The 17,319-nt window shown below is 42.7% G+C and overlaps 2 protein-coding genes across 4 annotated transcripts in view; one reads left to right on the forward strand and one right to left on the reverse strand.

Moving 5' to 3' along the window:
- Window positions 1-7,135, reverse strand: part of ANKS1A (ankyrin repeat and sterile alpha motif domain containing 1A) — a 167,165-nt gene extending 160,030 nt beyond the window's left edge. For all 3 annotated transcript variants that reach the window (XM_052647515.1, XM_052647516.1, XM_052647514.1), the window contains exon 1: window positions 6,924-7,135. In XM_052647515.1, the coding sequence (XP_052503475.1) occupies window positions 6,924-7,135 (212 nt within the window). The remainder of the gene's footprint in view (window positions 1-6,923) is intronic.
- A 1,513-nt stretch (window positions 7,136-8,648) lies between these two features.
- Window positions 8,649-17,116, forward strand: TAF11 (TATA-box binding protein associated factor 11). The gene is made up of 5 exons (XM_052648695.1): window positions 8,649-8,888; window positions 12,569-12,714; window positions 15,242-15,329; window positions 15,663-15,759; window positions 16,443-17,116. The coding sequence occupies exons 1-5, from the start codon at window positions 8,718-8,720 to the stop codon at window positions 16,571-16,573; spliced, it is 633 nt and encodes a 210-aa protein (XP_052504655.1). The 5' UTR covers window positions 8,649-8,717; the 3' UTR covers window positions 16,574-17,116.
- The last annotated feature ends 203 nt before the right edge of the window (window positions 17,117-17,319 follow it).

Consider the following 17,319-nt stretch of genomic DNA (forward strand, 5'->3'; position numbering starts at 1 on the left):
GAAAGAATCAAGCATTTAATCCATCTTTCCTGCACGAACTGTACTTCAGGTAACGAAGCAGTTAATAACATGAGGTTTCTCTATAAAGTTTCTCTCCAGAAAGCATTTCAGTCAATAAATGAAGATGGTAACATAAAAATGAAAACACCACCACTTTGCAAATTCTAAATCAGGGCTATAGACCATGATTGTCAATGGATGCCAACATTGCAAAAAAAGAAGCCTAAACAGAGGGACATACATGAAACCCAATAGGAAGAAATCCTGCCAGAAAATCTGAACCTGAATCAGACTAAACCAGGATCTGGCTTCCAGTTCATAGGAAACACAGGGAACAGATGAACGAGCTGAAAGATACCTCAGAGACGCAATCGGCAAAACCCAGGCTCTGGTAAACAGACAAATGAATTTTTTGTCAAAAACTGACAAAAACAATTTTCTTCTTCAACAAGTAAAATGGAATGAAAAAAATGACAGAGATGAAACCCAAAGGTTTAAAGACAGTAATGAGACATTCCAACCAAATGCAATGCATAGACCTTGTTTGAACATAGATTTGAACAAACCAACAATATAAAACAAAATATTTTCAGGAATTCCCTGGCAGTCCACTAGTTAGCACTTTGCACTCACTGCCAAGGGCCTACGTTCAATCTCTGGTTGGGGAACTAAGATCTCATAAGCTTCAGGTCAAAATAAATAAATAAGTGTCTGGACTTCTGTATGTCTGAAATGTCCCACAATAAATGGCAGAAACAAAATGGATTTTGTCCATTCTGCTTGGAGTGTGTTAATGGCCCTCTTCTAAACATTGTGCCTCTAAGAAAGGACCCAAGAGGCCCCAACCTGACTATTAAAAATTCTATGCCTGCACAAAGGTAACTTTCTAAACATAACTAGCATTTAGAAGCCATAGATCAGTACATTACTTTCTAATCAGAGGGACCCAAGAGATGTAAGGAGCCTAAGAATTATTATGAGTCCTCAAATTCAGCTGCACATATGTGATTTTTGCAGTGGTTAAATACTCAAATTACATCTACTATCCTACTGAGAATATAAAATGTCATAAGCACGAGCATGCACAAAAACTCATCTGCAAGGATGTACATCACAGTGTTATTCCAACAGCAGAAAACTAATAGCAAACTTGCACCTAATGGCAGGGAAGGGATTAAATAAATTACAGTTCATACACACTATGGAATACCATTTACCCATTTCAAATGAGGTTGAGGGGATGAGAAAATGATGGTAAAACGTTCACAATATATTAAGGAGAAATCTGAGACAAAGCACATACAGAACAATGTCTGTTTGTGGGGAAAAAAAAGGTGCATAGAAAAAAGACCAAAGTATGTTCATCAAAATTACAAGAGCTAATTTCTCTAGTAGAACTAAAGAGGATTTTCTTCTTTGTGCTTTTACTGTGGCTAGCAATTTTTCTGCAATAAAGGCAGAGATCCATAATTCCTCCTTTACAATTGAAAAAACCAAAAAGTTCTGAAAACAAAAGTTAGTTCTGAAAACAAAAGTTACTGGCAAATTTGTTTACATACAAAACTGACATGGAGCAGCTTCACAGTTATCCCATTTAGTGTGAATATTAACAGGTTTCACTGCAAAAATGTAATGTTTCAGAGTGCTGCCCCAGATTCCAGTAGGGGGTCAGTATCTTCCACAACCCCCAAATTCTGGATTCTAAGCCCCAAGATTTCAGACAAGTGATTGTGAGTCTATATCAGTTTGTAACTTTGCCACCATTACCTCATATTTGAAAATGCTGGGAGCCTCTGCTATCAATTACTATAAATCTTTAAATGGAAACATTAAAAAAAAAAAACAACAGGATTATCATTCCAGATCTCTCAAAGGTGGCAAGCACTGGGCTCCCATCAAATGACTGTAGTAGCCCAGGTTTACCAAGCTCTTGGCAAGAGCCAGGCATTATGTGTCTTAATATCTTAGCTCATTGAGATGCTGCTTCAGAAAGTAGGTACTATCCTGGGCCCATTGTATTAGGTCGGCCAAAAGGTTCATTTGAGTGTTTCAGTAACATCTTACAGGAAAAACCAAAGGAATCTTTTGGCCAACCCAGTAAACATGGAGACACAGATGCTCAGAGAGGTTAAGTAATCTGCCTGCCTCATAAGGCAGAGCTGGGTCTGAGCCTGACCCCATAGCTACCATGCTGAAACTCTCACCAGCTAAGTCAGAAGGCAGCTCTACTTCTTAGAACATCTTCACTGTTTTTAATAGTGGTAATAACATCACAAGTAAAGCAGAGACAACTGTTTTAAAAACTTTTTTGATTTGTAAACTAAACAAACTTGATCTACAAATTACTGAGAAAGGATAAATATGAAGCCATACCATATAATTTCTAGTATTACTACCACTAACTCTAACCTCACCAAAGTTATGTGAAGATGTTCTATGAATACAACAATATAATTTTCTATACCACAAAAAATCTCCCAGTAATCCTCTGGAAATCAGTGTGGGGAACATTTTCTGAGGGCTCTCCAAGACAGACCCAGTTCCTGCCCACAGGAGAGATTGACATTTCCAAGAACAAACCCTCCACCATCTACTTTTGGGGTTTCCTTGGTGTCTCTGGGCTATAAAACCTAGTAATTTACTTTCCCTACTGAAGACTAGGGTAGAAATAGCTTAACTTCCTTTTGAAAACCAAAAGTCACAGCTGTTTGAGTGGACAAACCAAGGAGGGTGGGGTCCGGGGAAGAATCTTCTGAAGGGATTTTTCTGGCCAAAGACACAACTTTCACTGGGACCATAACCTCCCAGGACAAGTGAATATGCTAAAGCTGACTGGATACAAACCAAATTCTTCACAAGACTGTTTGACCTGTTTCCGGTCTCTAATTTTTATAACTAAGACACTCAAAACTGAATTTCAACCAGAGAAGTAAGGAAAAGGGAGATCTCTGACTTATTAAACTTCTATTAAATCCTTTTTTACTACCAGGAGATGCCTTACTCACTGTAAGAATTAGGCATGCTTGAGATGTTTGTAACCACACTACAGTCATTCCCAGGCATGCCACCTTTTTCGTTTTGTTTTTTAACAGGGGAACCACATTCTGCTTTAGAGAAAACAAAAATGTAAAGTAATTTCAAAGGAAAGGAAAAAGGGCTGCCATGTGAATAAAATTATACTTAAATAAGTATTCTAAGAAGTTCCTTAAAAACCTTTTTTTTTCCACTTATGTGTAATTGGAGGATAACTGCTTTACAATGTCGTACTGGTTTCTGCCGCATGACAATGTGAATCAGCCCTAAGTATACATATGTCCCCTCCCTCTTGAACCTCGCTCCTAGCTACTCCCATCCTGCCCCTCAAGGTGGTCACAGAGCACTGGGTTGAGCTCCCTGTGTAAAAAGTACATGCTCAGTTGCTAAGTCGTGTCTGACTCTTTGCAACCCCATGGACTGTAGCCCACCAGGCTCCTCTGTCCATAGGATTTCCCAAGCAAGAATACTGGAGCGGGTTGCCATTTCCTTCTCCAGGGGATCTTCCTGACCCAGGGATGGAACCTGTGTTTCCTGTGTCTCCTCCACTGACAGGTGGATTCTTTACTAGCTGAGGCACCTGGAAAGTCCCCACTGTGTAAAAACCATTTTTTAATTAATTAAGAGGTTTAGTAGAAGATCCAGAAAACTGCTATAGCAGTAAACAGTTGTGGGGTTTTTGTTATTTTGTTTTTGCTTTCTCTTAGAATAGCAGGAACTTAGATCACACAAATCCATGAGTTCCTGCTTCTAAGCCCGCCCTTCCAACATCCTTACATGGACAGCATTGCTCTCCTTCTCAGGATGTTAAAATCATCTAGCTCAAAATAGGCATATTCAAAAGAAATCTGGCACAGAGGAAGGCAAAAGTAAAAGGGTCAGCATGAAAAAAAATTGTCATGTCACTGCAATTTCCAAGTTACAGATCCATTTTCTGGTTGAAAAGGCCATTTCAATAGAACAGTTAGGGTAGCCACTCTTTTTTTTCAGTCTGAATTCCTTAAATAAATATCAAGAATCCTTTCTTAAAAGCAATAACTCTGTCATATCTTCTGACATTTGGGGAGAACCAAATCCCAGGCAAGAATACTGGAGTGGGTTGCCATTTCTTTCTCCGGGGGATCTTCCTGACCCAGGGATTGAACCTGCATCTCCTGCTTGGCAGGCAGATTCTTAACTGCTGAGCCACCAGGGAAGCCCGAGGGTTACAATATGTAAAGCAATAAACTGTGAAATCCAGACAAGCAAAGTATGACTGGATGCACTACCAGTCACTGCAGATAAGGGGTTCCAAAGTGGAAGCCTGAGAGATCCGTGTGTATTAGGGTCACTAGGGAGGGCTTTGAGAAGTTAAGACCTAAGCCCAAGCAGTATACGAGAACAGGGATGGGGTGAGAGAAGAGGCATTCCGTAGCTTAAGAATAAGCACAGAGCCTTTGTGGAATGGGGGTGGGGAAGGGACTGCATCATAAACACATGAGACAAACTTATGTGTGATCTGGAACATTTCTATCCACTGCAGCTGTGAGCTCCTATTCCCGCCAGCTTTCCTTGGTCACTCAAACAGCTGGACAAATGTCGGTCGCAACTGACAGTACTGGTGGGGTAGGATACGGCAGCTAATGCAAGGGCCAGATCTGAAGCTATGACTCCAGGGCTCTCACTAAACAACCCAGGGTCCTTGAGCTGGGGAGTGTAGACACAGGAGATCTACCCTCTGCTATTTCAAAACCTAAAAAGAGAGGACGTGCTGACCTAGGGATTATCTAAATGCATGCTTTCATTTTCTTAGAAATCTTTCACTAGGCTGAACCAGAGTCATGTCTAATTAATGACACACCTAGTGTAACTAGTGCCTGCAGGTCCTCCCTGCCCGCAAGAGTCACAGGGACAAGACGCCAGGGCAGCTCTGAGGCCATCTACCACCTGGATAACAGATACCAGAGCAGGTCAGAAGGAGCAAGCTCTTTTACACAAGCCATCTACTCTTTACTATATAAACTGGACATATTAGCATGAAACCCAAAGTAAAAAAAAAAAAAAAATCAACAAAGATTTTCTAGTCTTGCTTAACTACAGGGCGCTAAATTCTCAGCAAAATGTCAACAGTCCCTGAGTGAGAGAGCTAAGAGTAACCTGACCTGTACTTGAAGGCAGGAGATACATGAAAGTTTCTCACTTCAGGAGGATATACTAGAGAATAAGGTATCTCTGGCACACAAATGCTGTAGCCTTCAATGCATAAGAGACAGGCACCTCCAAACCGGTATGGCCTTTCTCTCATCTCACAGACATCAGAAGTGCAGAAATATCTAAGTAATCCAGGTAAAATTCCAAACCCAAATTATGCATTCAAAGTACATTTACTGAACACCTGTGTCAGGCACTGATACAAGAATCGGAAAAATAAAGAAAGACTACATCACTCTGAAAGATGGCAGTACAGCTGTCCATTATTTCCTTTTATCATACCCAACCACTTGAAGCTCTGGGCAGAAAGCTCTTCTAGCGGCCCACTAGCACAAAGGAGACCGCTGTACCCCTGACAATGGTGGCCCACCTGGAATGCTCTGATAGTGCGTCACCTACCCAAATCCTCACATCAGCTGAAGTCCCCCTCCTCATCTCCACCTCATCCCATCCCAAAGTAACATCTCATTTTTTTCAACTACTAACAGTGAGTACCACCATCAGTTTATGTAGAAATGTGTCATTCCCTAATTAATACTTGTATTTATTCAACAAATCTTGAGTACTAATTATGTGACAGCATTGTCCTAGGGAGCTGTAGAAACTGCCACAAATGGTACTGATTTTTGCCTCCCCTAAAGAACTCCCTGGGAGCGTTCTTCTCTTAGACTGCTTTTTAGTATCCTCCTGTATAGGCCTGGCTTTGTACTCAGTGATTAATACCTAACAATTTAATAGAGCCTTAGGCTTCTTTGGTCCAAGCTCACTCAAACTGAAGTTACATAAACTAATGGGGAACAAAAGCAAACGAAACCATTTCTAAGTGAACTTCCACTTCTTAAAAACCTCAAAAGAACAAGGAAGGAAAAGAAAACCGGCTATGAAAGTGCTGCTGAAACATCACATTTTACTCACACTGACAAAGCACCTCCAATCCCCTCCAAGCCACACAAAAAACGACCTTTTCCTCTCAATCCTTACAGCTCCAGATTCAAGTGTTTAACAACAGACCTTGGAAAAGTTTAAAGCACTCCTCAGTGTCCTAGACAAGTCTTTCTAACGCTTTATTTTTTGATGAATAAACCCCCTGATTGATGAACCCTGCATCTGCCACTTAACAGACTAACCCAGTGAGGTTCACTACAAGGAACTGGAATTTAAGCTTCAAGCACAAGAGGGACTCAAAGAACACTTTGAACGTGATAAACCTAGAGACGATTTTAATATAAACAACAAAAGCCACGTCCTGCAGAGCCTCGTGGAAGGTTCCAAGTTCCCCAAAGAATGGAATCGAGAGAATTTCTTCCAGAGGGGAACCGCGCGATTCTCCAAGGCGTGGGAGTTTCTGCAGGAGATGAGGGAGATTCAAAATATACATCTTTTCCCCCCTAAAGTGGCTTGTGAGATACAACAGCTGGCACCAGACGGTGAAGCCCGGGCTATGCCATGCGGCGGAGACTGCAACCTGGGCACTCCCACTATTCTTCGCAGCCCGGTAAGGACGAGAGATGAGGACAGCCCGACGCCGCGCGGACCCGCACCGGCGCCCCTCGCCCCTCGGGCCGCCTGCCCTCTCCCCGGGAAACCTAGCAAACCCAGCCCGCCAGGGTCTCCGGAGCCCCAATCTCTCCGGGGACCCAGGCGACGGGCGGGGGAAGGGGGGGTCTCCAAGAGCTACCCGGACCCGGAGCGTTACCTACCTGAGCAGACTGGACAGGGCATGGCTCGAGGAGCCAAGACCGCCGCCGCCGCCTCCAGAGCCGCCGCCGCCGCCGCTACCGCCTCCAGCGCCGCCGCCGCCGCCGCCGCCGCCCCCGAAGCCTGAGGAAAGCCGCTTCCCGGACAGCAGCTTCTCCACGGCCGGGAGGTGTCCGGTGCGGGCCGCCTCCAGCAGCTCCTGCTCCTTCCCCATCCCCAGGGCCGCCGCCCCCTGGACCCCGTTCCCTGGGCCGCCGCCGAACCCGTTCTGGCTCCCAAACTTTCTGTCTCCGGGCAACGCACCCCCCGAGCCGGCCGGGGACACCACCCCCCTCCCCCCGCCTTGTCCCTCAGGGGCGCGTCACTTCCGGGATCCGGCGTCACGCGTCACCGCGCCCCCGCGCCCCGCCCCCGTGCCCACCTAGCTGGGCGGGGCCGCGCGGGCCAGAGCAGGTGGCTGCGGTCTGCCCCGAGTGGACCCGGCTGCGCCCTGATAAGCCTTCCCGGGCAAGAGGGATGCGTCGTGGGGTCACCCGCTGTACAAGTGGAAGGTGACGAGCGCGGTCCACCTGTCCGAGCCCCACGAAGTGCGCTCCTTCTCCAGAGGTTTTGGGAACTCGCAAGACAGGAAATACGGTAATTCATCCAGGCAGTGTAGAAACAAAGAGAAGTGTGGTAACGCGCATCCACATTTGCAAGCCCATTCCCTCTGCACCATAAATATGTCATGGGTTTGGGAACCTTTATTAACCTTTATTAAAGATGTGAATAAAGTGCCCGCCTCCGCACCTCATGAGGAAAGAGAGGAGAATTTTAAAAGGGAGTATAACCCCACTTCATGCTCCCAATCCTTGAAATGGCTCGTTAAAGCGAAACAGCCAAAGAAAAGACTTCCCTCCCTTTCGGATTTGTTTCCTCTTTTTTTTTTTTACTGCCCTCCCCCTCGCCCCACCATGGAGGACCTTAGCTCCCCAATCGAACCATCGCCCCCTTGCAATGGAAACGCAGAGTTCTAACAACTGAACTGCCAGGGAAGCCCTGTTTCCTCTTATTTTTGACGGATATGAACCAAACTGACATTAAAGGTCAGATTTGTAAAACCGACTCTGATCTCGAGTACTGGTGAATTGGGAAATATGCAATTCGGCAGAAACTGCCTGTTTTGCTTCTGGTACTAGGGCTGTTTATGGCTCGAAAAAGGCGCTCAGTAGTTGTGGAGTTAGTAATCAAATTGGATAAATTCAGTTCAAGCTGTACGACTGTTTTTAGGTGCTTGAGGAACAAAAGAGAAATGCTGACAATTCCATGTTAACACAAGCCTCTGAGGTCCAACTGAACGCGTACAAGGTTGAGTTCCTGTCTGCGTTTGCCCGGGCGCTGCTTTCCACAAGGGCGAACAAGGGATGGAGTTTTCTCCTGTCCGCAAACTTTCCTCTGAGGAAAGCAGATTAGGAAGGCGTTAACAGGTTGTGCTTTGAGAAGGACGGAAAGAAAAAGGAGCCCTTCATTAAACAACAAAGCCCTCCTTTACAAATGCGGGCTTCTCAAGGTAGAAAATCCACAAATTGATTTCCGTACCCTCAACTTTCCCTCTCCGCACCGCCACCAAATAAGAAGTAAACCGAAGCCCTGCAACCCTCTGGGCGCGTCTCTAAATGACCGCTCGGAGCAGCGGTGTTGGTGATGTCATCGCAGCGCGACGGCCGGAAGTAAGCTGCGGAGCCGCGGGTCTGCGCGGCGTCCTGAGCTCGGGAGTCTGACAGCGGCGCGTTCTCCTCTCCCAGGTTCTAGCCGCGATGGATAATGCCTGCGAATCGCCCACGGAAAAAGGTGGAGAGACCGGGGAATCAGAGGAGACCACGGCGGCTCCTGGGGGCCCCAGGGTTACGGATACGGACGGAATCCCGGAGGAAACCGACGGTGACGGAGACGGGGAATTGAAAGAGGCCGCCGCTGAAGAAGGCGAGGTAGGGAGAGGTGTCGATGAGGCCGGAGTAGCTTGTGTCACTTCTCGCCCGACAGGCCTCCTGTTTGGTCCCTCCCAAGCTAAGACAGTCGAGCTCACCATAACCCTTTAGATATACAGTCGCAGAGTTGGGGTAAGAAAGGAGAGGAAACCTTAGAGGCGTCTGAGTTCCAGTAAGTAACTCAACCATTAGGTCAGAATTTTTAATTACTGCCCTTAGGCGTTAAAGCTGCTTCAAAGAGGGGACTTCTCTAGCGATCCAGTGGTCAGGACTTCACTTTCCAATGCAGGCTGTGCGTGTTTCATCCCTGGTTGGGGAGCGAAGATCCCATTGCCTCGCAGCCAAAAAACCAAAATATTAAACAGAAGCAGTAATGTAACAAATCAATGAAGACTTTAAAAAGCCACTGCCAAGGGAATTTTAAATAGCTTCTTGGTTTTCCTGGTGAGGAAATTGGGGTCGATGCCAATCGACATTGAAACGGAGGGCAAAAGCTAGAACCCAGGATTCCTAATACCCCTTTCACCTCAATATTATGATTTCTGAGATATTGCTTAAGCATAACTTTGTCATTATAGGCTGAGTCGTTAAAGGGAGACTTTGAGGTAGTAATTTAGTCATGTTCTCCTCCTCTTGGGACATTTAACTGCTACCAGTGATCTGGGTGCTAATGTCCAAGAGTTTCTATAGCACCAAACTGCTATCCCAAGTGTTCAGCAGTGTTGCTTCTCTGAGTATCAGTCAGAAGACCAGAATCTTAAAGCCTTCAGTTCAGTTCAGTCGCTCAGTTGTGTCCGACTCTTAGCAACCCCATGAATCGCAGCACACCAGGCCTCCCTGTCCATCACCATCTCCCGGAGTTCACTCAAACTCATGTCCATTGAGTCAGTGATGCCATCCAGCTATCTCATCCTCTGTCGTCCCCTTCTCTTCCTGCCCCCAATCCTTCCCAGCATCAGAGTCTTTTCCAATGAGTCAACTCTTCCCATGAGGTGGCCAAAGTACTGGAGTTTCAGCTTTAGCATCATTCCTTCCAAAGAACACCCAGGGCTGATCTCCTTTAGAATGGACTGGTTGGATCTCCTTGCAGTCCAAGGGACTCCCAAGAGTCTTCTCCAACACCACAGTTCAAAAGCATCAATTCTTCGGAGCTCAGCCTTCTTCACAGTCCAACTCTTGCATCCATACGTGACTACTGGAAAAAACATAGCCTTGACTAGACAGACCTTTGTTGGCAAAATAATGTCTCTGCTTTTCGATACACTATCTAGGTTGGTCATAACTATTTTTCCAAGGAGTAAGCGTCTTTTAATTTCATGGCTGCAGTCACCATCTGCGGTGATTTTGGAGCCCCCCAAAATAAAATCTTTCTAAAAATAGAGTCTTGAGGTCTTGGAACTGTAATTCCTGTTTGAATTTAAGTGTGAGCTTATGGGAGAAGACATTGGATTAAATGGAAACTGCCTTTCAGAGCATAAAGTTGCATCAAAATATATAAAATTAAGAACTTTAAGAAAAATGTGACAAAACTACTTTAAGAAGGAACTTTAAAAACAGATCTCAAGGACAGAAAGAATTTGAGTAATAATTAGCTTAGTTCAGTAAAGAGCTCACTATATGAAGAAATATGCACCTAGAAGATAAAAAATTTTTTAATATTTCTGAAATACTTTTTTAAATGGATCATATACCAGACCACAAAGAAAAGCATAAATTCTTAAAAGTAAAAATCATAACATCATATTCTGTTCAGTTCAGTTCAGTCACTTAGTCGTGTCTGACTCTTTGCGACCCCATGAATGGGGTCCTCTGTCATCCCCTTCTCCTCCTGCCCCCAATCCCTCCCAACATCAGAGTCTTTTCCAGTGAGTCAACTCTTCGCATGAGGTGGCCAAAGTACTGGAGTTTCAGCTTTAGCACCATTCCTTCCAAAGAAATCCCAGGGTTGATCTCCTTCCGAATGGACTGGTTGAAGTACAGTGCAATAGAACCTGAAATTAACAACACAGAGTTTCTCCCACTCCCTCCAAGAAACTAACACCTGGACATTTTAAACTAATTTCTAAATAGCTTTGGATTAAAGAAATTAACATTAAATCCTATTGGATTTGACCAAAATTTTATTTAAAGAAAAAGTCATTGTCTTACATAGTTTTACAAAGAGATACTGAAAATAAGCACCCACCTCAAGAAACCAGAAAAAAGATAAACCAGAAAAATGTAAAAGTGAGGAGTTAATAGGGATTAAAAATAGATATTAATGAGTTAGTTTAAAAACTGTAAGAAACAATAAAATTAAGACCTGCTTATTTGCAGTGTTTATAGGCACTGATTTGGAGATCTTTATGCTTTAAGAAAATTTAATTTCAAGTTTAGACTAATTTTGAAAATTCACGATAAATGGCTCCTTTTTAAGGATAATGTAAATCATCAAAATTGAACCACAAAAAGGTTAGAAAATTCATATATATCAATAACCAGAGAAGTTGAAAAAGTTGTTAAAAGATTTACTGCCTTCACTCTCACCTACTTCTCATATTCCCATATGAATTTAAATGTGAGTTCCTCTTTAAGGAAAACAGAAGTTAAATCTCATTAATGAGGTTTGTCATATCCTTAGATTCTATGTTAAGTTGGAGGGGATGAAGTTTGGATTTTGAGGGGGTTTTGCTGTCTTTATTAAACATATCATGTGAATAAAACAATGTTAAATGTTTATGCAAAGAGGGATAAATAATAAGAGACAAACCTTCAAAAAATTTTCAGTCTAGGGAATTCCAATGGTTAGGACTCTACACTCACTGCAAGGGGCCCAGGTTCAATCCCAGGTCGGGGAACTAAGATCCCACAAGCCACACAGCAAGGCCAAAAAAAAAAGTTCTCAGTCTAGTAATGGGAAATAAATATTTGCTTGATACAGTAGAATTGGAAAGAAGAAAAGAGCACTACATGTGGGAGAAGCTCACTTAAAAGTTCCAAATTCAAAGAAACGCTGCTTTGATGAGAAGGTGCCCTTTTTCCACATGGACTCATCATCGGTAAAGAAATCCATAGGTTTAGATGAAGAAGAGCTGGTTGTATGGAGAGAAGTTTTCTTATATCCCCTCTAAAGACTGAGGTCAGTGACTTCCCTGGTGGTCCAGTGGTTGAAAATCTTCCTTGGTAACCCAGGGGATGTGGGTTCCATCCCTGGTTGGGGAATTAAGATCCCACATGTATGGGAGCAACCAAGCCCGCGTGCCACAACTCCTGAAGCCTGCGTGCCCTGGAGCCCTTGCGCCACAACTAGGGAGTCCGCACCACGTGAAAGATTCCACAAGCCGCAACTAAGACCCGAGGCAGCCAAATAAATAAAGAATGAGGTCAGAGGAGTGGACTCAAGGGGAGTGTGGTTTTCCTGATCCTTGGCATTACCGTGCCTATGTAAACAGATACTGAAACTAGGATCATAGGTAACCTGGAAAACTGGACTATTTAGCAGCTTTTCTTTCCCCTGCTGGGCTGTAAACTCCTTTAGTAGAGATAGGATATCTTATCTTTGATGGTACAGCCAATGCCTGGAACCAAAACACTACGGAAATAAGAGAATTTGTTGTGTTGTAATGAGAACAATGTCTTTTTACCTTACTCAGGTCTGTAAAGTAGGCCGTATATATAAAGGGTTTCTTTTGTCTTCTTAGCTCAAGAGTCAGGATATTGCAGATTTAACAGCAGTTGAAAGGGAAGACTCATTACTTACTCCTGCAGCCAAAAAACTGAAAATAGATACCAAAGAGAAGAAAGAGAAGAAGCAGAAAGTGGATGAAGATGAGATTCAAAAGATGCAGTAAGTCAGTTTTCTGATCTCTCCCTTTTCAAAGCTCTAAACTGACCACGTAGTTAATACATTTTTCTTGGCCTTAAAATTTACTTTTTTAAACTCAAACTAAGATAATTAATGTATCAATATTATGTTATGGTTAAGTAAGAAAATATATATCACTTTCAGTTCAGTCACTCAGTCATGTCCGATTCTTTGCAACCCTAAGGACTGCAGCATGCCAGGCCTCCCTGTCCATCACCAACTCCTGGAGTTTACTCAAACTCATGTCCATTGAGTCAGTGATGCCATCCAACCATCTCAGCCTCTGTCATCCCCTTCTCCTCCCGCCTTCAATCTTTCCCAGAATCAGGGTCTTTTCAAATGAGACAGTTCTTCACATCAGGTGGCCAGGGTATTGGAGTTTCAGCTTCAACATCAGTCCTTCCAATGAATATTCAGGACTGGTTGCATCTCCTTGAAGTCCAAGGGACTCTCAAGAGTCTTCTCCAATACCGCAGTTCAAAAGCATCAATTCTTCGGCACTCAGCTTTTCTTATAGTCCAACTCTCACATCCTTACATGACTACTGGAAAAACCATAGCCTTGACTAGATGGACCTTTGTTGGCAAAGTAATGTCTCTGCTTTTTAATATGCTGTCTAGGTTGGTCATAACTTTTCTTCTAAGGAGTAAGCGTCTTAATTTCGTGGCTGCATTCACCATCTGCAGTGATTTTGGAGCCCAAGAAAATAAAGTCTGTCACTATTTCCATTGTTTCCCTATCTATTTGCCATGAAGTGATGGGACCAGATGCCATGATCATCGTTTTCTGAGTGTTGAGCTTTAAGCCAGCTTTTTCACTGTCCTCTTTCACTTTCATCAAGAGGCTCTTTAGTTCTTCTTTGCTTTCTGCCATAAGGGTGGTGATATCTGCATATCTGAGGTTATTGATGTTTCTCCCATCAATCTTGATTTCAGCTTGTGCTTCATCCAGCCCAGCGTTTCTCATGATGTACTCTGCATAGAAGTTAAATAAGCAGGGTAACAATAAACAGCCTTGACATACTCCTTTTCCTATTTGGAACCAGTCTGTTGTTCCATGTCCAGTTCTAACTGTTGCTTCCTGACCTGCATACACATTTCTCAAGAGGCAGGTCAGGTGGTCTGGTATTCCCATCTCTTGAATTTTGTACAATTTGTGGTAATCCACACAGTCAAAGGCTTTGGCATAGTCAATAAAGCAGAAATAGATGTTTTCCCGGAACTCTCTTGCTTTTTCAATAATCCACCAGATGTTGGCAATTTGATCTCTGGTTTCTCTGCCTTTTCTAAAACCATCTTGAACATCTGGAAGTTCAGAGTACTTTTGAAGCCTGGCTTGGAGAATCTTGAGCATTACTTTACTATCATGTCAGATGAGTGCAATTGTGCAGTAGTTTAAGTATTCTTTGGCATTGCCTTTCTTTGGGATTGAAATGAAAACTGACCTTTTCCAGTCCTGTGGCCACTGCTGAGTTTTCCAAATTTGCTGGCATATTGAGTGCAGCACTTTCACAGCATCATCTTTTAGGATTTGAAAGTATCACAGTTAACATTTTGACATATATTCACCACGATATTTTCTTTACATATATTTATCTGTAAATAAAATTAATTTCAAAGATGTTAAATACTGTTTGTAACCTGTTTTCATTATGTTTTCTGATTGTAAAAATAGTATGAATTCGTTGCAAATAATTCAGAAAATAGAGAAAAATAGAAAAAATAATTACTTATAATCCCACCACCCAGAGTTTACCCAGGGCATATATTTGTGTATATACCTTTTCAGATATAGTTTAATGTTTGATATATATAAATATTTTCATGTCAGTAAACGTGTCTGTAAATTGTCATTTTTAACGGCCACAGTGTATTTTATTATGTGGATGAACTAGAATACAGTGTAATCTACCTCTGCAGTGGATTTGTTTTTCTTTTGACATTATGACCAACATCTTTGAGCACATCTTTGCATACTTGTCCGTATACTTTCTAAAATAAACCACTGGAGGTGTAATTGGTAGTTTAAACAATATGAACGTTTCAAAGGATTAATCATTTGTATTTTCAGATTCCCCAAAAAGGTTGTTCCACCCACACTCTACCAGCATGTATGAATTTGTGTCTTCCCACCGTCACTAACACCATGCTTTTTAATACTTCTTTATCTGTTTTTTTTTTCTTTATCTGTTTTTTGCAAAATGTTTATCATGTGAAATGTAGTGAGGTAGCATTATGGGAAGAGAGAGCCTACTGCTGAAAACATGATCTCTATACTGTGATTCAGTAACCCAACATTGTTTTTGTTCTTAGTGAAGTAAGAAAGGAACTTAAGTTTCACCTGTTGTCGAGTAATAGAAATACTTTCTCCTCATTCCTCATAAATACTATTGGTCCCTTGAAAAATTAATTTTTTTAATGTCTGAGACTTGGTTTTATTGACATAATAATATGTATATCTTAAGTATTCATTGTTATAAGTGAACTTAATTACCTGAATCTTTGTCTAGAATCCTGGTTTCTTCTTTTTCTGAGGAGCAGCTGAACCGTTATGAAATGTATCGCCGGTCAGCTTTCCCTAAGGCAGCCATTAAGAGGGTAAGGATGGACTATCACACTCATTTCCATGAGCCATGAGAACTGAACAGGGCTCAAGAGCTGTATCCATTGACATTTTGCAGTGAAGTGTTAGGCAAGTTGGTGGAACATTTAGGCAGGAAAATAAAAATATATGCCCCTCAATAGTCTGACCAGTTGTAGTTTTATATTCTCGACAAATAGGCCATTATACACCTGAAACCTTGTTTTACTGGTGTCAATTTCAGCATCAAGCCCTGAGTGAACTCTTAGTGCGGAGCGCTTGTGGGTGTTATGTTCCAAAGCCAGTCCTTGACTACCTCCTTAACCACAGTCTTTTGTCCTTCTTTCAAGCTGATCCAGTCCATCACAGGCACCTCTGTGTCTCAGAATGTTGTTATTGCTATGTCTGGTATTTCCAAAGTTTTCGTCGGGGAGGTGGTAGAAGAAGGTGAGTGGTATTGGTCTAAATACTGGATTGAGCCTGTGGTGGTCTTATTTCCAAGGATATATATACTGAGGAACTTATGAGGTCCCAGTGGTAGTTGCCATTTACACTAGAAGTTGGCCAAGGCAAGAGCCTTACGTTCAGGAGAGCATGTATTGAATTCATTATTCCTTGAAAGTTTCAATACTAGGAGGTCTGGAAACACCTTGGAAGTCTCCCTTCCTGATTCTTGTCCTCAGCCCAGGGTGACAGAAGTAGACGGTATTTTTCTCCAATGGACTTTGTTCATTTCTGCTCCCAAAAGTAGAGATACAAAGAAAGTCATGATTGGGGCTGACCAGTGTGATATCGTGAGTAGTTGTCCCTGATGTTACGATCCCGTGGGAACTGCTCTCTGTCCATCAAGTAAAGAACCTGGCTGCTACTCACTGCTAATTTCTAGCTGGTGAAATATTTATTCTTTCAAGGAGAAGCTGTGTTTTAAACTGTTGCCTGTGATAAAGCCTGATGTGGGCTATCATGGTAAAGCTAAATGATGCATTTTAAAGCATTCTCTGAAGAAGGGAAAAGATCTTGGTTTGTTTCTTTAGTACCTTTAAGAGGAGTTAATGAGAATTATAGGACTCAAAAGGATTGTGATAAACTCTTGTGTGATAATGAAACTCTTCTTCTTGTCCTCTGTTTAGCACTGGATGTGTGTGAGAAGTGGGGAGAAATGCCACCGCTGCAACCCAAACACATGAGGGAGGCTGTTCGGAGGTTAAAGTCGAAGGGGCAAATTCCCAACTCAAAGCACAAAAAAATCATCTTCTTCTAGACCAGAGTCTAGAAGGGCCTGGTACTGAAGAACGAAGCCCTGCTTCCGGACCTCCTATTGCATGAGACTCTCTGCACTGGTGCTTTGGTATCTCAGTCCTCTAAGGATTCCATGATGATTTCAATGTCTTTCTCAAAACTGATAATTCATTACACCTAGAAGGTAGCAGGCACCCTGTTTCGTACTTGCTTTGACTAAATATCAGGACCTCTGAGGGCATCTGAGGCATTTAACTATTACTGGCTAGTTGGAAGAAGAAAGGTTGGTGTGCCTTAAGCATCTTCTGGACAGGAATGCTGCTTTCAGAAAGAAAACCTGTTCAAGATGGTTTGATGGTTTCACATTGAAGCCTGAAGTTGCTGTGACTTGTATTGTTTCTTTACATCTGGTTTTAAGTAAATGAAACAGTCAGAAGCTTGGCCTGTGATACTCTACCAGGAAGGACACAGTGACAGCAGCAGCAGTGGAACAGTGACCCTATAAACGTTTAGGATTCTTCTATGGATTCTGGTGAATGATTAATAAAGCTGTTTTCCAACTTGCCGTGTGTGTATTTTCTTTTTCTGTCTAGCTGGTTGGGATGGGGAGAAGTTTGCTGGTGTCCAGATAAAACTTGTCTGGGATTTTTTGTGAAAGTTGGAGCCTGCCTCATCCCTACTAGAACCATTAAGATTGTATCTCATAAAAGAATACTTAAAGCACTTAAAAACAATGTAAATGCCTATGTGTTTCAATTCCTATAAACA

Source organism: Budorcas taxicolor, chromosome 11, assembly GCF_023091745.1.
Source record: "Budorcas taxicolor isolate Tak-1 chromosome 11, Takin1.1, whole genome shotgun sequence".
NCBI lineage: Eukaryota > Metazoa > Chordata > Mammalia > Artiodactyla > Bovidae > Budorcas > Budorcas taxicolor.